The following is a 21,826-nucleotide window of genomic DNA, read 5'->3' as shown; positions in this document are numbered from 1 at the left end:
AACATGCTGGATGGACAGATTCATAACCCAGAGATTGTCCATGCTCTGGAATAGACTTCCCATACATGTCAAGCAGAGCACCCCACTGGTCCTCTTCAAGCCAAATCTTGATGAGTGGATAGGAAATAGAAAGTTCACCTTGGGGATCACTCCAGTGGCTCTACTTGATAGAGGCACTGTGAACTAAAATCGGGCGGCACAATGCCAGGGCACTCCTATGGGCTAGGCTTGTAAAGGCTCCAGGGCCATTAGCCTAGTATACACCTATGAACCTATGAACCTATGAAATGATAATATCAGTGCTAAGAAAGATACATGCAATAAATGACTTTCCTGAAAAACTTTAGTAGTAACTTTACACAATTGATTACAGAGGAATCTGGCATTAACGAAGCAAAATAGTACCGATTGCTTTATGTATATCACAAACCACAAATGAATCAAATAGAAATTTTGTGGAAAGGTTTGTGAAAGCTCCTCCTACACTAAACCCTTGCAAAACAACTAACCTTGTTATTGTTTTTTTCTTGTTATAATGCTATACACACAACCACCGTCTATCAGTGTTATTGGAAAGCAGAAAACAATATTCTAGATGAAACACAGGGAAAATAGATGTGTGAAGAAAATTACATAAAACTTAGTGTCACTATGTAAGTGAAAGGAAAGTAACAAGTTGTACCATCAGTCAAAGTGCTTTGACTAGAGCCTGTAAGACTAGCAGATGTGGCCAAACTGTTTCAAGGGCTGGGTGCCAGTGGTACTCTGTTAATGTAAGACACTGCAGTTGGAGAAGACACATAAACAGCTAAGAAATGTTCATTAAATGGATGGAGTATGGACATTTCCTAGAACCCGTGCGTGGATGTTTAATGAGTACCATGGATCTGACAACTGTAATGGCCTACCCTGTAGTGACAACCACTCAGAACTCATATCCTAACTCCATGACATACAAGTGACCAGAGGGGTAACAAAAGATGACTGGATGACCAAAGCTACTTTCAAAAAAATGATGACTGACCAGTTTTATATCCCATAGGATTGCCACTTTTCACTGTCCCAAACACTGGACCAAGGCCACAGCCCTATCACCTCCAATAACCCCACCCATCTCCCACCCTTCCCCACACACTTTCAGCCCATTTCATGATATCATTGTCAGGTTAGATGAGGAGGAATACCTTCTTTTTTCTGTTCGAGGTGCTTTTTTTCTACCAATTTACTATGTTTTTCTGTAAAAAAAAAAAAAAAAAAAAAGCATAGTAAATCCCCAGATTTAACAAACTCCCAAATGTCTGCTTCTTTTTTTAAACAGAATACCGGAGTTTGTACAGTGCTTTCCAGACTACTGGATAATCAATTTGATTTCAAGATAGTCTGGGAAAAAAACAGATAGGTGGCAATGCTAATAACAAACCATACAGCAGAAAACAGTCAGTTCCAGAAAGACAATTACCAATTAGTACTACATTCCAGGAAGGATGAGGGTGGACCTTTAATCAGAAAGTGAGGGATGAGTGAATCATGCAACATCAATAAATAATATAAATACTGTTTCTGTAGTGCTTATAATAGAGAAGAGCATCATATACCTTGCCAGTCACTTTTTTATGCTCTTTGAGGTCACAGAGATAATGTTCTTGATTCAAAAAATAAATGTAATAATTCACTGAAGGCTTTTACTAAGCTGTTATGCTCAGTTTGAGCATGCTTATACAATCCCTAAACTTATAAAATATTAAATAAGTAGCCTGGCATGATACAATATATGCACTATGACTCCCTGAGCAAATTTGTTCCCCCTCATAGAAGTTACACAAACAGGAACATAGAATCCCTTGGTATCATTCAAAGGTTATACAATATTTGTCAGCCTGGGAAGATATAGTTGACAGACCACAATGCTTCCCCAAGGATGGTCTGCACCTGTCCCATCTAGTCTTTCATATATTGGCTAAAAACTTGACCACCCCCATACTGCCTTTTTCTAGGCATTATCAACATGACAACCCATCCAACACAGATAAATCAACCAAGAATTATCTAAAAGTTATATTGCCCAGTGCCAGGAGTCTAAACAAGAAACTCCACTCCCTGCAAGTTCCCCTGGAGAATATAGATGTCTGTGTAGTTACTAGACATTGTTTAAATTTGTGGATAGCACCCCAAGAGTACAGGGCTATAATGTGTTCCACACATTCGGTCCCGTTACTGCACAGAAAGGGACAAAAGGTGGAGGTGTCTCGATTTACATCAAAACAATTACACCTCAAGGTTATACAAGTAGTTTGATATATTTGAACTCTACATACAACTCAACATAAGCTAAGTCCTTTACCATATCGTTGTGAGCTATAGGTCCCCCTTTATGACCCAGGAAATCTATTCCACTTACCTAATTGAAATTGAGTCACTTTCCATTCAACCCAACACTATATTCATGGGTGAATTCAACTATCTCACTATAAACTGGGACTCATACACAGCCTCAAACTTACAGGCACAAAGATTCCTGCACATTGTCAGTATGAATGCCCTGTACCAGCTAGTCTGTATGCCCACTAGGGGCACAACATCCTTCAGTTAATACTTACCAATATGGGGGAATGTTGCATCCCCACAAACGGTGAAATGTCCTCACTGGTCAACTTATTTTATTATTTATTTACTTATAGTTTGTTTGCCAGGATAGTCCATTGGGTGGCGAGAAGCCCGTTTTCAATGGAGTCCTGGGGAGAAAAGCTCCAGAAAATTACAAATTACAGATTTAACGTAAGAGTAAGTTATTAGAGAAATGTGTACAAATGAAGCAAAATTAAACAAACAGAAAAACACATATTAGTAGAGTGCAACATATTAGTACAGTGCAATAAAAGTAATATTTACAGTCAACATTTTTAACAGTTTAACATATTAGCACAATGCAATAACAGAAACAGTCTAAAATTTTTAACAGTTATGCTAATTCATGCAGTTAATTTCTAGGCTACTGAATTGTACAAGTCTAGGAGTTATGCTAATACCTCATATCATGCTTTTCGGCCCCAAAACCCGGACCGAACCACAAAAGGAGGGGGAGTTTCCATATTTATCAAGGATATCCACACCTCCAGGTTAGTGGCATTGCACGAAGTATCGGAGACCATCCATGTGCAACTAACAGTAGGCAAGACTGCTTTTCAGTTTATAGCATCCTACAGACCACCCTCTCAAAGTCAGGAATCCCATTCTGCTTTCCTGAAAACATTGGAGAACATGAAGATCTCTCTGAACACCATTATATTGGGTGACTTCAACTACCCAAACATTGACTGGAAGCACTACTCAAGCCCCAGCACCTTAGCCCAAAGATTCCTGGAAATTATAAACTCAAATGCTATGGAACAATTAGTCACCACTCCCACAAGAGGGGACAACATACTAGACCTGATCATTACCAACATGGGGACTCTATGCTCCACACCAGAAGTATATCCCTCATTGGTAAGATCAGACCATAAATTAATTTCACTGGATGTCCACATCCCGACCCCACCCCCAGCCCAGAAAACCACAGTGAAAAACTTCTCAAAAGCGAAACTCTCACTTCTCAAAACCGAAGTGGAATCCTTCAAGGCCCCAGGGCCAGTGGAAACTACAGCCCAAACTGCAGAATCCTATATAAATGCATTCTACGGACATCTCCAGGAATGCATGGATCATGCTATCCCAAACAAAACTAAGACCCAATCATCCAAAGGCAGGCGCCCAGTCTGGTGGACCCCTGCCATAAATAAACTGTACAACAGAAGGAGGAAGCTACTACATGATAGAGCAAAATCCCTAATAGGGAAGGCATCTCTGATCAGTACTAGCAAAAATTACGATCCTCATAAAATCCTCCAAGGCCAGCTTCGAGAGAAAAATTGCACAGGACACCAAAGACAATCATAAGGCTTTTTTCAGTTATGTTAGAAACCTGGGATGCAACTCCCAGACTTGTTCTGAGTTGATTCTAAACGACAAAAAATACACTGAACCCACAGACATCGCCAATATCCTGGCAGACAGGTTCAGTGCAAACTTCTCCCCTAAAGAGCAAGTATCTATCCCGGCAGAGGGCTGCCTCCCAAACATCTCAGATGCTCAGGTGAAGGCTGCCTCTCCAAAGCAAAAACACTGCTTCCATGGGACCAGATGGCGTCCCAGGTTGCGTCCTACATGAACTACAAGAGGAACTAATCCCTTAAATAAAACAGCTATACAATCTCAGCCTCACTACAGGATATGTGCCCACAGAATGGTGTACAGCAACAGTGGTCCCACTCCACAAAGGTGGAGCCTCTACGGACCCTGGAAACTATCGCCCCATAAGCCTGACTAGCTTAGTCTGCAAGGCTATGGAGAGGATCATCATGGAGCTCATAAACAAAGACATTGGGGACCTACAGACACTAGATCCTACCCAGTTCGGCTTTGTCAAGGGCAGATGCTGCCTTTTGAACCTGGTTGACTTCTTTGAAACAGTCACCAAAGCCATAGATGAAGGGAAGGTAGTCCACACAGCCTATCTGGACCTTGCAAAGGCATTTGACACAATACCCCACTCGAGCATCATAGATAAGCTATCCAGCTTAAATATAAACCCCTATGTCACAAGATGGGTCGCAAACTGGCTCAAAGACAGAACCCACAGAGTGAGAGTTGCTGGAGCCATGTCAGACTCGAAACCAGTCACAAGTGGCGTCCCACAGGGTTCTGTCCTGGGACCACTCTTGTTCGGTATATACTTTTCCAAGGTACAGGCAAACGTGGGAGGACTATGGCTCACCAAGTTCGCAGACGACTGCAAACTGGGTGCCATAATCAACTCTCCAGCTGACACAAACATCCTTCAAAAAGGTCTCACAGAGACAGATAACTGGTGCCATCACCATGGTTTAAAGCTAAATGCCAAAAAATGTATAGTCATACCCTTTGGCAAAAACAATGTGCCCACAAAATACCACATAGGCGGAAACCCATTAAGTACAGAGAAAGTTATTAGGGACATGGGGACCCAAGTTGATAGCAATCTCTCATTTGAAAACCACATTGCCAAAGTGGTTAGAAAGACCTTCTACATAGCCCACCTCATCACGAAGGGTTTCACATCTAGATCAAGAGAGGTAATCGTGCCCCTTTATTCATCCCTCATCAGGCCCATCATAGAATACAATGCCCCTTTTGGGATGTACCTTACCCGACACCTGCAGCAATTAGAAAGACCCCAAAAGTATCTCACCAAGAGGATCAAGGGTCTCAAACAGATGCCATATGCTGCTCGGTTAAAAAAACTCCAGCTCTACTCAGTTGCATACCACCTACTTCGAGGTGATCTATGCCTGACATACAAAGCTATGTCAAATCCAGAATTAATGGACATGCTCCACCTCAGTAAATCTAAATCCCTTAGAGCCACATGCTCGAGGGACTTGAACCTCAGCCCAGAAATAAATAGAACTTGCTGGAGGGACAGGTTCATAACCCAGAGGCTCCCTTCGCTCTGGAATAGAATTCCAGTTCATGTGAGGCAGAGCACCTCACTGAATCTCTTCAAGAAGAATCTCGATAAGTGGATGGGGGATCGTAGGTTTGTCCCAGGGATTACTCCCGTGTCACTATTAGACAGAGGCACAGTAAACTAAACCTTAAAAAGGGCACAGTATACTCAAATCAAGGGGTGGCGTAAGCCATACAGAATCGGGCTAGGCTTATAATTGCCCCAGGGCAGATAGCCTAGTATGAACCTATGAACCTATGAACCTATAATTCCTAGAGTTTATTAGGAGACAAAACAATGGGAGGCTATTATGAATTATAGCTTATAGAGTGTAGCTATAGTGTAGGGAGATTATGTGGGGTGGGAGCAACAGCATTCCCATAGTGAAGTTAGGTGTGAGTGAAGTAAGGTTTTAAATGAAGAGAGGACCCTGGTGGTGTGGATGACAGGTGGGAGGGAATTCCAATGGTGTGCTAGAGAGAAGGACATTTGATGTTTGCATGGTGGATGGGCAGTTTAATTAGATTTTAGGAATTAGATCTCAAAAGTCTATTTGGTTGTTGCATTTTAAAGGTGGTGGCAAGAGAGGGACAGAGAGTGGGGGGTGAAAATAAGTTTGTATGCTTGGACAAGTTGAATCTAGATGAGGTAATCGGATAGCTCAACCCAATTCAGTTGGTGTAGGGCAGTGCAGTGATGGGAAGTAGATCTATGGCCAGTTGCAAATTTTGTCATTTTATTATAGCAAAAGGAGAGTTTAGTCTTGAGGGAGGATTGCAGGTTAGTAAGGATAGAGGCACCATATAGGGGATGGGATAAGGTAAGTGTTGGCGAGGGTGAGCCTAGTGGAGGGAGAGATGTAACGGTTGTGGCGGTAAAGCATGCCTATTTTTTGTGTGTTTTTTTTTTATATTTACTTGTAGATGATTATCAAACTTTAGCTGGTCATCGATCAGGACTCCTAGTAGTTAACTTTATCTGTTTGTGTTTGCAGACAATTCAGACTGCGCTTTTCTTATAACAATGTATCCACCAGCCAGGTAAAAGATAAAGGTGGTACAGCAGCTGAATACTTAGAGTGGTGTTAGGTACAAAGTTAACTTTAGCTGTTTGTGTTTGCAGACAGTTCAGACCCGGACTGCGCTTTTCATATAACAATGTATCCACTTAAACTATAAAGTCATCTCCTTCAAAATAAAATAAAACCTGTGACAGCATTCAGCTGTGGACTTTTGACAAATCATTCCAAGGCAAACTTCCTACTTTTAGGTGACACACTGGCAAAATGTCATGCTTCTCCAAACCTAGGAAATACTACTGCCTATGTGACGCTATTCACAAAAACCTTTTATAATCATGTATACAGTTGCATACAGGCAGCTGTTCTCACTCAAAATAAGCACAGGACAAACTCAAAAAACAAGCCACCCTGATGGAATCCCAACATCAATAGGTTGTATAAAAAAGGAAGAAAATCATAACCAAAAATAGGAAATGCCATGGCCAGTCAGCTGATAACTCCCTCATCAGACTAAATAAACAACTCAGGGATTGAATTAAGTCTACCAAAGCCAAATTTGAGGTAAAAGTAGCCTCCCATGCTAAATTCAACCACAATGCATTCTACAAATATGTCCAAAACCTCAAAAGCAATATACAACAATGGCTGATCTAATTGTAAATAGAGACACCTGTATTGAGTCGGGGGATATAGCAAATCTACTGGCCAATAAATTCAGCTCCAGTTTTGCCCCACTTTCTCCCCTAAGCACCTCTCAAGAAATATGCCAGCTATAGCTCCTCCAATTATCACTAGGGAGCAGGCCCTCAATGCACTGTCCAGGGCCACAAATGTTACATCAATGGGACCCAAAAATATTCCATGATGCGTCCTTAACAGTGTGAAATATGACCTACTGGGGCCCCAAAACACACTATTCAGTTATGGCCTCCAAACAGTTTTTGTGCCAAGTGAATGGAGGACTGTAACTATCCTTCTGCACAAGGGTGGGCCAGCCACATATCCAGCAAACTACTGGTGTTAAGCTTGACTAGTCTCATATGTAAGACCATGAAAAGATTAATCATGAACGTGAAAAATAATGATAGGAAGCCTTCAGACATTGGTTCCAACTCAGTTTAGTTTTGTGAAGAGTAGGTCATGCCTACTCATCCTGGTGGACTTCTTCAAGAGGGTCACCAAAGATGTGGATGAAATTAGATATAAACCTCCAAATCACCTGCAGGATAGCCAACTGACTGACATGTAGGGCACAAGAAGTCAGGATAGGTGACTCTACCTTCAAAAAAACAGGCCAATCAGTACTGGAGTTGTCCAGGGCTTGGTGCTGGGACCACTCCTTTTTGGCATCTACTTTTCTGAGCCTGGTTGACCAAGTTAGCAGACAAGTGCAAACTAGTTGTAAGCATAGAACCCTCCAAAGACACAAGCATCCTCCAAGAAGACTTCACACAGAGTAATAACTGGTGCAAGAGCCATGGTCTAAAACCCAATGCCTACAATTTCATAACAGTAACTTTTGGAAAGACAACCACTTCTGGAAATTACTGTATTGATAATACACCCTTAAGAATTGACCCTGTGGTCAGGCATTTGAGAATGCATGTAGACAGTGAATTGGCCTTTGATCATCATATGTTTACTGTAGTAAGGAAATTGTTCTACAATGTACAACTTATAAGCAAGAGTGTAGCATTTAGGCCCAAAGATGACATTGTTCCATTGTACTTAGCCCTCATAAGATGAATTATTGAGTACAATGCCTCCTTTGGTATGTACCTGTCCAGAAATATGTAACAACTAGAGCACCCACAGAGGTTCCTGACAAAAAGAACACATGGTGTAGGCAACATGTCATAAGTAGACCTCCTCAACACCTCATTGTTGTACTTTCTCTTCTACAGACTGCTGAGAGGCAAGCTACACCTGACCTTCAAAGCATCCTCTCATCCAGCAATTATGGACCTGTTGTACATCCATAAAACAAATGGCATTAGAAACACCAAATCTAGGCATATAAACCTAATCTGCAACATAAATAGGACATGTTGGAGGGATAGGTATATGTCTCAGAGACTACCTTTTCTCTGGAACAGACTTCCTATCCATATGAAGCAGAGTTCCACCCTGTACTTATTCAAAAATAATTTGAATCATTGTATGTGGAATTGTAAATTTACCCCTGGTCTGCCACCTATGTCCCTCTTAGAAGGAAGACATTTGTAAATGCTCAGTCACCTATCTCCAGCTATACCCCCAATAAAATGAGTGGTAGCAAAGCTGTCAAATATATTTGGAAAGATTTGGAAAGCATGGCTAGGCTTAAAAAGGCCCTTTAGAGTCATTAGTCTAGTAATTATCATAAACCTATAACCCTAGCAACATGATGTTTCATTGACATTATTTAAAAGTGTTAATATGGAAACTATTGGCTAATATCTGCTGTAAGTGCAAAGAGCTGCTACAGAAAAACAGTGTGCTAAGCAAAACCGAACTATGTGCACACTTCTGACATGCCAGATATTTTGATATGTAATGTTAAGCCATAAGGCTGACTGTCATGCAACTGAACACTGCAAAAATTAATTTGTGAGCTGGGTAAGGGGTACAAACAATATTTACTGAGATAAAGCATGTTATACCAACTCCAAAGCAATTTTCTAACTTGTGGCTGGCAATTGTACTCTGTGTACAACCACGACTACTCAATGTGTCTACCTGCATGGTTTTCTAAATCATGCCCTCTGTCTGAACCACATAACAGGAATCCAATGCAGGCTAAATCTTTCCGCTGAGTGTTTACACATAGAAAATAATGCAGTCATTACTCATATGAGTACTGGAAATTATTACTGTACGTAAAATAAGTATGACTAAGTCATATGGGAATGCTGTATGATAGTACTTTAAAAAGAAAGTATGCCTTGCTCCAAAATATGATAAATTGGACTTAAGAATGCTGACTCAAATGAAATGAAGTGAACAACTGCTAAATGTCATGTGCATCTAAAAAAGTTATATGAAATATATAGTGTTAAGTAATGATATCTGTTTTCTGGGTACATATTACATTGTCTAATTGTTAAAAGTTCGAATGTCATATGGTCGAACCCATATGATCGAACTTTTAACGGTTCGAAAGTTTCAACAGAGATCTCCATACAGTCCGAAATGAGAAGATTTCCCTTTCCTGCACTGTAGTACGATCTCGAAATTGGTATATTTAAAGAGCAGGAGATGTGTGTGTGGGGGGGGGGTACAGGGCGGCTTGCCCCCCTGCTTAAAATTGTCAGGTACGTTTTTTGTGTTTATTTTTTTTTAGATTTTCGAATTGTTAAAAGTTCGATCATATGGGTTCAACCATATGGCAGTCAAACTTTTAACAATTCGATAACATAATATGAACCCGTGTTTTCTTGCTTATGTTGTTCTCTTAGCCTTTATCAAAACTTAAACGAGGAAACTGAACATCATTTGCTTAACTATGGCAGAGATGTGTATGCACATACTAATTTGTGAGCTGGGTAAGGGGTACAACTACTGAGAGTAAAACACATGCTGCTATGATAGAGCACAGGGATACCTCCTTGGCTCCAGCCCTGATAAGTTCCATTAGTGGCTCAGGTACCTGACAGGGACAGCTCAAGGGAAGACAGGACTGTGGGGTGTGGCCTAATTGGATGGAGGATGTGGGGACATATGTGCATGATGTTCCTGGTGTTAGATTCCCTGATGGAGACATGGGAACCAGTGGGCATCTGTTGGGAGTATGGAGAGAAACATCCCTCATGACAGCCAATTGTACATCTGCTTCCCCCAAACAAGGTACTGTAGCATGCAAGGGTGGGTTGTTATGGACTTCACCTACCTGCCTCACTAATATAATGGACAGCCATAATTTGACATCATTTGCAGTCCCTTCACTTCCCCCAGATGCAGGGACAACAGTACAGTTTCTGGATTCACATGGAGCAGGACCCTACCTGATGGTGGATAGAGCCATGACTTGTGCCTGTTAAGGACACTGTAGAATGTCTCTTGCTCTGATTGACTCTACGCCCTCATCTAGCAAGGGAGTAGTCCAAAATGTCAACAGACAATGCAGCGGAACTGAGGGATGACAGCAGAGATTACAACAAGAAACTGAATTCGGCAGTAATACCACCTCACAATGTAACAATAGGAGCAAATGGTGACATTGTGAGAGATAGTACCAGCCTATATTCCTCTCTCTTCATCTACAGAAATATTTTCTTCTTACACATATCAATAGATAGATCTAAAAAGCTAAATTCCTTTTACTTGGGAAACTAAATGTTTATTGGCTTGGCCTACTTGACAGCAAACTCTCACAAACCTTCTCAATACATGGTCTAACATACTTAGTGTATTCTTCAACTCCTGGAAAAAGAAAATAAAATCCCTGTACAGAAGCTCTTATTGTTAGCCTTCATTCCAATATTTCTCCCAGCATCAGATCTATAAATATTTAAGTAGCACTCTTAGTGACTATTGTTCTGTGCTGATGTTCTTGTCATTTAAATATTCCGAACCTTCCTGTCTTTATCAGTGACCTAACCATCATGCTTGTACTGATTGGTCTGAGATATACTCACATCACCCTTGAGTTATCAGTTCTTTTATCCTTACAAAAGTCAATATACCCTGTAGGAATGGTTACTCAGGTGAAATGGCTGCCCTTGGTTAATATCTGATCTGATGTTTAAAAAAAAAAAAAGGATACTCTCTGGATATCCTGCAAGTCCACCAACAGCCCTACTACTCAGCAAAAATAACTATAACAGCAACTTAGTTACATAATATCTCTATAGTTAAAAAAGGTCAAATCTGACTTCGACATTTTTCAAAAAAGAGCTTTTCTATCCAACCCAGTAATACAGCAGAGAGATCAAGCCTGTCTTACACCATCACTAGTCACACACTGACAATTATCCCTGCTAATTTAACTCAACTGAATCCAGCCTAGTACGACTGCTAATATTCCTACTAGCATTTTCACTGCCAAGCTTCTATTCCCTTCCTCCCTCCCACTCTTCCCACACCCTCCTTGTCTAATCCCCTCTCAATATGGGAGGTTAGTATAATGGTTAAGGTGTTTACCTTACAAACATAAGGTGCAGGGTTTGAATCTCACATGGGGTAATTGGCTAGGCTGAAAATGGCCCACAAGGGCAGTTAGCCTAGTACTAACCTATGAATATACTTATCTCACTTTTGCTTCACATCCATTTCTACTGAAAGTCCCAAACAAAGCACCATATTAGTGGGAAAAAAAACATTTCCAGGTTGTGACCAGCTTGTTGGAACATTCTGACTGCCAAAGCGTACATCAAACTGCACTCCAAAATAAACTCAATGACTTTCATTATAAGGATTATAATGTAACTGCTTCAGTGATGAAACATAACAAACATATTCTGTTGATGTCAATAACTTTAGTGCTAACAAATGACCTGTATTCTATATCGATTGCTATCATATTCTTTTGTGTTATCTTTATCAGTGTGTGTGTGTGTGTGTGTGTGTGTGTGTGTGTGTGTGTGTGTGTGTGTGTGTGTGTGTGTGTGTGTGTGTGTGTGGATGACTCAACATTGCTTTGGAGACAATTGAGAAATATCTGGAACAATGTAAACTACTCATACATTCAAATAAAACTCAACTAATCGTATTTTCATCTCCAAACAATACTCAAACTAAAGCATTGTAACTGTATTTTCAGTGAATAATACTAGAAATGACTTACTACAAAATACAAAAGTGCTGGGAGTAATAATAGATCACTGATTAAGATTAAATTAGCACATGCAACATGCAGTCCAGAAAACTAACCATTATCTAAGAGTTTTCTATAAAGTAAAAACTATCTAGCACAATAGCATGCAAGACTATAGCCCAGACATAATCTACCTCTTAGTCTCCTACATGCCTTATCAAGTTTCACCAACCTATAGTCCTCTCAGATAGCTAGCTGCTACGATCTTATAATAAAACTGCAAAGTTTACAAGTAACAACATTAATCTAACATGTCACTGTGTGGCACTTCACTCCCTTAACTGGCTGAAACTTTCTTTCCTACTAGCCTTGTCTCATATAAAGTCAGCTCATGGCATCTTCAGTATTCCAGACTGATGCCCTGCTTCTACCAAGTATTAAACTGGTACGTATATTCCTAAGGGCCTGCACTCACTGAATCAACATTTAGTACTCACTGAAATATCTAAAAATGATAATGTTACTCTGTACAATGCAAATTTGCTAAACGGTGGTACTTGATCCCAGCTGATATCATAAATATATCATTCATAAATATCTCATCTTATCAGAAATTTAAAATCTCTTTGAAGCTGTATCACTCGAACAAATAGTCCCGCACTTGTAAACACCCCATTACCAAGACCCTTTCTTATAAATCCTGTCATGTGAATAAATTACAATCCTAACAAAATCACACCTACCAATATGATAGTACTGCCTTTGTACCATCCTCATTTCTAACTCACCACCTCATGCAAATAATCAAGCAAACTGTACTAAAGTCTTAAAACTTTCACTACAGAAATACTGTAGTTCCAGGTGTCTGCTAAATCTGATTCGGTAAAATATGCAAATGTTTTAGCTGCTGTATGTGTGCTAATATTACAATCAGAGTATATAAAGACACTGCAAAAATGCTGAATATTCTGTTGATGTATGTTATACATGCTGTATATACTATGTTCTATAGATGTGTCTGAGCTTAATATGCTGTAAATACTGTATAGTGTATGAAACATGATATTACCTGTTAAGTTATATAATCCTGATTGTTACTGTATACTAGCACACTCCTGAAAAGGAGCTTTGTGAGCCCCCACGCACGCGCACACACACACACACACACACACACACACACACACACACACACACACACACACACACACATTAGCTGTAACATGGTCATATAGTACAGTGCAGTGCATATGAGAGAAGGATTTATTCGACAAGTGACTTCTGCATATCTGTCCTCTAGCTACCTCCATTTTACAACTGTAATTACATGCACAGCAAGCTATGTAGGCATCCCCTGTGGTTTTTACAGATTCTGTCATATAACAGCATGCCTGCTTGGAGATGTGAAGTTTTCTATTTATTACACTGCTGGTTGTTTTTATGCTTTTATGGGATCTACTGGTGGGGGGGCGGGGTCCACTACTAATGGACAGCTCATTCCTGAGCTCAGCATGTCATCTGTGGCTTACAATGACAGCAATGCACACAATGAATGTCTCACGGCACAGTGACATTGTCAGCAACGCAATTTACAGGGAGTCTGATCATGCAAAGATCAAATCCATAGACTCACCTATACTTGGTACACATCCTTTAACTATGAGCCACATTTAGGCTACACAGGAGTCCCCATCTCAGATATGACCTGCACTGCCTCTGAAGTGAGCACACAACACACACAGTGGAGAGATGAAGCAGTGCATGTCACCACCATGACTTCATGTCTCTTCTTGACCAGAGTGTGACACTCACACTGGCATTAACCAGTGCATGTGTAGGTCAGTCATCCAGGCACATATAGCCACTACCAACACCACCACGGAAATGGCAGGTGTGCTGATTGAAGGATGATGTGCAACACCTGCATGGCCTATAGAATGGCATCCAGCACCTCTACAGTGACACTGAGTGCAGGGGCAAGGAATAGTCACTGCTGCTTTGGTTACTTGTGGCAAAAATTGCATATATTGGTGTGCCCATGCATCAGATAATAATCACCTTCCAGTCTGCTTCAGCAGATCCAGCTGTTGATGGCCATGGAAGAGACTAGATGTGAGATGGCCGGTTAGTGGCAAGGTATACTCAATATTTCTGAGACAACACCATTGTTGGTTTTGACCACACAGGTGTTCATGCTTGGCTGTGGCTACACTCACATAGGTTACCAGTGACATGCTTCAGGATCCACCCCTTGACAGCTAATCAGGCTGCACACTATTGCTCTCATCACTCTACACTGCTACTGTTCCCTGTGGATAAATGGAACACCACACCTACATGTGGCCATCATACCTGCTGTGGACACCGTACTTCCATTGACTTCTGAAATGGGACATTCTATCAGGCTACACACAAATTCTCCCATAGTTCCACACCATTCCTGCCAGAGACTGCATCAGTCCCTGAGATTGTAGCAGAGGTGTAGCTAGGGTGGGACAAAGGGAACAGCTGCCTTGGCTGCAAGGTATTAGAAGCCTTGACTAGCAGATGCCTATTGGTCAGCAGTACACTGCCATCAATGTCTGTGATATGGCAGCTTCACTATGCCTCTGAGGTATGTGATCACTGAATCTACACAACTTGTCTGCAGACTGCATGGCTACTACATCCATGTCCCATGACCCTGGCCCATATTATAGTGTTGTTGTCACCTGTCACTCTGTCTTTGAACCTGTACAAATGATGATAACTAAGCAATACACATCCCCCTAAGCAGTCACCCCACCTGTCTAAATAATGATGAGTGTGCCCTCCCCAACATTTAACCTGAATGGGCAAGTAAATGGATAATGCACAGTGTAGCCAGTCCATGCACTGTATTGTGCAGCCTTGGCTTCATGTTACATGTATCATTGTGTTCTGTGTTGTCTGTGTCATAGCGCACAGCTGTGGACCAAACACTGGCTATTTTCCAGTGCCGTCATGTATTGTACCGAGGTCTGCTTCAGATGTGGTCCTGCTGCTGCCTGTTTCTCCTCCAGCTGTCTGCCTTGCTCCTTGTCTGCTGATTCAAAATGTAAGGTGTGCTCTGCCCAAACGGCTCCCTGCTGCTGAAGCTGATTATGCACAACCATGTTATGTAACATAGTTCACATTACAAATATCTGGATTCAGATGTCAGATGAATACTTCAGTGCCACACCAAATAGTACACTACAGAATCGCTTAAGTTGACCAAACACTGGTTCCACAACATTCTGGGTCTCTATGTACACAGTGCTGTATGCTATCTCAGACATGGTCTTGGGAATTTGGAAGGAGTCATGATTCATTGTTCCAATGCATATTCAGCATTCCCTGCCACATACATCATTGAAATTATTACATATGACCTGCTATATGATTGCACTATGACTGTATATAGTGGGCTCTGTAACTAACGACATATGCACCTACTGAGTAGATGACCCTGTGGAAAGGCACCCCACATAAAATTGTGGTACAGTTTGAACATGTGGCAGGTATAAGAATCATGAGAAATGTCTGGGTGGCTCATGATCACATTATAGATGTTAACCTGTGGATTGCAAGCCATCTAGCAGTTCAGAGAGTGGAAGTTGATCTTGTTGATGTGTCCTTGACGTGTGGGAACTTGATGGCCATATGTGTGCAATCGATGCCTACAAGAACTTCAAGGAAATGGGTAATGTTGTTGAATGTCCACATAGTGGTGGTTCTATCCACTGCAGTCCATGGGAAACATATATAGTACTATGCATGCAGCATAATGTCAAAGACCTCTTGCAGGTTATGCAAGGCTGACATCTGTGAAATTCCTAGCATGTTCTCTGTAGATCACTGAAAGTGCCTGTAATGGGCATGGTTAAAGCTATATATACACTGGTGTCCATTGGGATGGACAGCCAACACATCTTCCTTAATTTGACATGTGGGCAGCTCATTTCAACAAGCTCTCATGTGGTATACGTATTGACAAGAAAACAGTCCAAAATCTGTTGGTCAGCCAAATGGTAGTACACTAAGCATTGGGTACTGTCTGCATTAGCTCATATGGTCACAGCATACCATGCCTTGGACTCTGACCAGCCACTAATATGTGCTGCCCTGCTATTGTCAATATTCTTGCTTGCATTCAGTGTCATGTGCTCCAGCAATCCCTGGTACTCAGAATAGGTGACTGACACACATTACATGCTAACATTATATATTTCTGAATCACTACACCATCCTTGATGGTGTCATTTGCACATTCATAGTTCCTCATTTGCATCTAGACTCTCATTTCCATACCACTATGCAGCCATTTCTATACCCAGCATACCCTGCTGTTCTAGGTTTTCCCCTTATAGGACCATGCTACTCGTGTCTCTGAAGCACCACCTCCATGCACATTTTCTCTCTTCACATCATTTTGTGCACTGTAGTGCAATAGCTCTCTGTGGACTCTGGTGGTGGTGCTGCTGCGGTAGCGTTGTCACCTCACAGTTAGACATTGCCTATTCGACTCTCAGTTAGAGTGTCTTCTGTGTAGCTACATGCGTGAATGGGCGTTCCTTCATTGAAGGTTGTGCGTTAGGCCCGGCAAGCTAGTATGTAAAAATCTACTGCCAATCATTAGCGGACCGGAGTTCCGCTGTGGCGACCCCTAACCGTGAAAAGCCGAAAGACACAAACAAAGTGCAATAGCTCTCTGTGAAATTCCAGCCATCATCTCATGAACAATTGCATCATTGTTGCATATTTCTGTCTCAAAATGTGATTTCAAGCAGAGAACATAATTTTGAAAAGTAACTGCAAATCATCTTTAAAGCTGGAATTCCACAATTCCAGTTCAGTCTTCAAGCCATAGCAATAAACTGAGTATTCTGAAAATCCATTTTAAAAACATTTAATGTGACATCATTCTCTCATAACCTCCAGCACTTCTGCTCCAGATTTATAAAGTGACATATATGCAACATCACCTCATTAACAACTGTATTGCTGCTGCACACTTCTAACAGAAAACTTATACAGCAACTGTGAAAATCACCTTTTAAATTGAAACTATAAGTGGCACTTCAGAATACATTTCAAAGGCCTATAACATAAATACTCAGAAAGTTTTGCTGTAAACGTTACTAACTACCAAAGTAGTAGATGGGGGACTATTTCTTCATTAGATTACTAAACATCAACACTTCTATGGCAAATCTGAATTACGTCATCTGCGAGACCCTGTCTCTTGAACAGCTGTACTGTTCTTGCACATTCAAAACTCATGTTCCTTTCTAGTTGCCTAGAGTCATTCTTCCTACCTCCAAAATATATATTCAGTGCTTATTGTTCTGGGTCACCCTTCCTGCCATCTTTATTCCTGTCTAGTGCTATGACATAGATGTCCTAAGTCTGATTATTGTCTCAGGCACATGCTGGGGTTGCCTAGGATAAATAAGAATACTGAGGTACTTCTTGCTCAGCTCTTTTGTTGGGGGGGGTTGCAGCTACTTCAAAGATCCCCAGTGGTGATACTGGAGATGTGCTGCTAGAGCTGATGCTGTGGTAGGTGGACAAGCAAAAGAGATCTGTATCCCCAAGTAGGGGGACTGTTCCCATTATGATGCTATTGTCCCCCTAGATGATGTCACCTACCATGTCAGGAAGGATAGGAACTAACAGATGAAAAGCCAAGTTGCAAGCAGTATATATGCATTGTAGACAACTCAGCTCTTCTCAGCTTCTTTCAAAGCTGCTGTCCACTTCTCCTTCCTATCCTGACAAAGATGCCAAAGGTGGCCATATCCAGGTAATACTGTATAAATCACCACAGTTTCAGTAACTTTCCTACCTCACCCTAACCAAAGTCCAAATTTTTTTTTTCCAAATCAAATATGTATCCAAGCTTTTAAATAGACTTTTGGATGTTGTGGGTCCTTCTTTAGGAAATTACAAATGACGTAGAAAGGATTATGATCGGGTATCTGTTCATAACCAACTTGATATGTGTGTGAGACATGGATGTCAAGAAATTTGTCTCAGTAATGAAGCAAAGCAAACTTTGAGAGGTGAATCCTGAAAATCAGTGTCAAGAGCATATATCAAGATGGTTATGATCAGAGATCCAATCATAAGTCTTATATCAAGGTGGTTATCATCAGAGATCCAGTGATGTCTTATATCAAGGTGGTTATTATCAGAGATCCAATCATAAGTCTTATATCAAGGTGGTTGTGATCAGAGATCCAATCATAAGTCTGTAGGACATGGAGATGTATCTGCTCTGATGTACTTATATGTACAGAAGAAAATATATAGCAGCAACATGTGTTCTACAGCTTTGAAACCTACGAAACACAGTACCAGCAAACAGGTAGCGTCCAGAAACGAATCATTACTTTGATGAATAAATGACTTTAAAAGGTGTAAACACACATCACTCTGCTTCACTTTGTGTCTGTGTATGTGTTTGTGAAGCAGCAAAGTGTTTATAGCTTGTAAAACTAGTTTGTTTCTTACTGCTGCCCTGCAGTGGTCAGCACTGCCATCTGTTAATGCCATAGTGTTAGGCTACACTGCTTAACAGTACTAAACGTTACTTAACAAAGTACCCTAACTTTGGGTATTAGTTGTGATTCTCTGTGTACTACACACACACACACGCATACACGTAAGCAACTCTTAAATGTTTAAATATCTTTGCTAAAAGCAAAAAGATGAATGATTGATCAAACTTATGAAATTCACCAATAAAAGTTAATGGAACACTAGCATTTATCTTACATTTGGAATATACCTTCTGGACTTTTATTCTGGTTCTGTAGATTTTGTTTTGCATTTTATTAACTACATAAACCTCTGCACGGTGGCTGAGCAAGTTAAAGATACAGTGTAGCGATTCCCCTCTTTAATTCAGTTTACAAGCATTTTAATGGTCCAGGACAAAGCAAAAATAATGTGGGTGCAATGTTTGTTACAACCAAAATGTCTATTAACTGACATATATATATATATATATATATATATATATATATATATATATATATATATATATATATATATATATATACGTTACTGGGACTGCAAAAATACATCCACATATTGTTTTGCTGTGAATAACATATATAAGCAGTGAATTTTGTAATAAGATTTTTGCATGGTACATTAATTCATCTTAGTAAAGCATACTTTGCATCATTGTAAACAGTGACAACTGCGCTGCTGAGATACCTTGATACTTATGTATACTGTTATAATTCAGGTACAAACACAAAGCTTTATTTCTTCATTCCTTTGTTTCCGTGTAAGTTCATAACTAATTACTACGCTAACAGCCCTAGTAATCCTAGGGCTGTTACCCTAGTAATCCCTAGGCACCTTTTTAAGCCTAGTCATGCTCTCCCAAATATATCTGTCACAATTTGATACCACAGGGTTATTTGAAGGCTTGGAGAAAGGCTTGGACAATTGCTGGTCAAACCTTTACTGGCTATCCATAAGAGGCATAGGTGTAAGAGCAGGGGTGAAGTTTCAATCCCCCATCCAGTGATCCAAGTCACTCTTGAACTTGGTTAGGAAAGAACTCTGCTTCATGTGGATGGAAAGCCTGCTCCAGATGAGGGGTGGTCTCTGAGATACATACCTGTCCCTCCAACATGTCCTATATATGTTTCAGATGAAGTTTAAATGCCTGGATAGGCATTCTCTGCTGATATTTGTTTTGTGGATGTACAAGTCCAGCAGAGTAGAATCAGATGATGCTTTGTACACTAGACATAGATTGCCTTGCAGCAGTCTGTAAGAGACCAAGTACAGAGATAATGCTTTGAGGGAGTCTGTATAGGACATGTTGTTTACGTCCTGTATTCTTTTTGGGAGGAACCTCTATGGATGCTCCAGTTGTTGCAAGTGCCTGGCCAGATACCTACCACAGGAGAGCTTTCTACTCAATGACTGATCTGATGTGGGCCAAGTACAGAGGAACAATGACATCCTTGCACATAGATACCATTCCCTTGTTTATAAGTTGTGTGATGTTCAAAGATTTTCTTACCACCGTAGATACACATGATGGTCAAAGTTTAGGTTATTACATTTCTTTTTATTTTATATTCAGTATACACTGTTTTTTATTTTGATTCAGAACTGTAAGTCTTTTCTGATTTTCTTCTGATCAGTGAAAGTCATATAGCCCATGTATGTGACAAAGTAATAGCACTCAATTAGTTATTACAGAAAGTTTTGTATGCAATCAGTAATTTACGTTGTCCCTCTTCCTTCTTCCAATTTTAATGCTGCAGTCAGTTACCAATCCAAGTCAACATTTTATTATCAAATCATGTCTTTTTTTAATTAATTTTTTTACAGTAAAGGATGTCCGAGTTGGTCTTGCACTACCGATAGAACAAATATCTGAAAACTCAAAGAAGTATTTAGAAACCAGTGGAGAGTGGGAACTAGTGAGAATAGAGGGTCAGCCAGATATTCTGAAGTTTGACATTGATGAATGGGATATCATCACTTTCTGGGTGAGTCATACATTCTTTCTAATTATACACACTGATGGGAGAAAAATGTTATATGCTTCAAGCATCCATCAGAAGCTCTGAGAACTCTGCTGTATAAAAACATCAGCTTGTTAAAAACACGTACCCTCTAGTGTCAAAAGCTACTAATAAAATATGTTGTTTCTAAAAGCACAGATTGCACATTTGCTTGTAAGAAAAGCTGATGAACCACTGTTGCAAACCAGTTTAATACAAACTCATCTTTTGAATTTATTTTAACATCTCACACCCTTGCAAGTCAAATACTCCTTCTTGCATTCAAGATTATGATGGGAAATGATGCTCCATGACAGATTTTAATAACAAACTTAAGAATCGATGAAGTCAGATAAAACTCACTAAAGCTGCAAGCTGCCTCCAAGTACTTTTTGCATTGTAAGATTAAGTAAAAGGACAGCGGTCGAGTGGTGTTTGAAAGACATGCATAGAATGGACATGCCTTCATTGAAGGTTGGGCGTTGAGCTGGCACCTCGGCACCTTAAAAATCTACTGCCAATCATTAGCGGACCGGAGTTCTGCTGTGGTGACCCCTAACCGGGAAAAGCCGAAAGATCAACCACATTTCTATGAAGTAAATTCATTCATGCCTAATTAGAAACAAATAGTTCTCCTAAGAGAGCGAGAGGAAACAAAACTCCTTAAGGCTAACCAGCTTCATTCAAGCTTTTGCTTTCTCCTAGCTTAAGCAAACATAGACCTTCACCTGTCTATGTCACAGTATCCAACTGTAAGCTTTTCCTACTGTTACTGGGATGGACAATGCAGGCTGGTGTCGATTGCCCCTATCCAAAGTGGACTGGTCAGTATGTACTTGCTAATAAGAACTACAATCACCAGCTCAGGTGTTATGGTGCTGTGCAAACCTCTGCTTATATCGTGGCAATTGACCAATCAAAACAGTTCTACCCTCCCAGGATGGGCAAGTTACCATTGGCCACTCACTCCCAAAATTCCCTACATAGTTTTTCCCATACCCAGGCTGATA

General features: G+C 40.5%; 1 protein-coding gene across 1 annotated transcript in view; it reads left to right on the top strand.

The window, feature by feature from the left end:
- LOC122801212 (5-hydroxytryptamine receptor 3E-like) overlaps positions 1-21,826 on the top strand; it is a 177,957-nt gene that overhangs the window by 69,636 nt on the left and 86,495 nt on the right. The window contains exon 6 of the mRNA XM_044070765.1: positions 20,641-20,801. Within this exon, the coding sequence (XP_043926700.1) occupies positions 20,641-20,801 (161 nt within the window). The remainder of the gene's footprint in view (positions 1-20,640; positions 20,802-21,826) is intronic.

Source organism: Protopterus annectens, chromosome 4.part1 (genome assembly GCF_019279795.1).
Source record: "Protopterus annectens isolate FY-2018-M chromosome 4.part1, PAN1.0, whole genome shotgun sequence".
NCBI lineage: Eukaryota > Metazoa > Chordata > Ceratodontiformes > Protopteridae > Protopterus > Protopterus annectens.
This window is presented reverse-complemented; position numbering and strand designations above follow the sequence as displayed.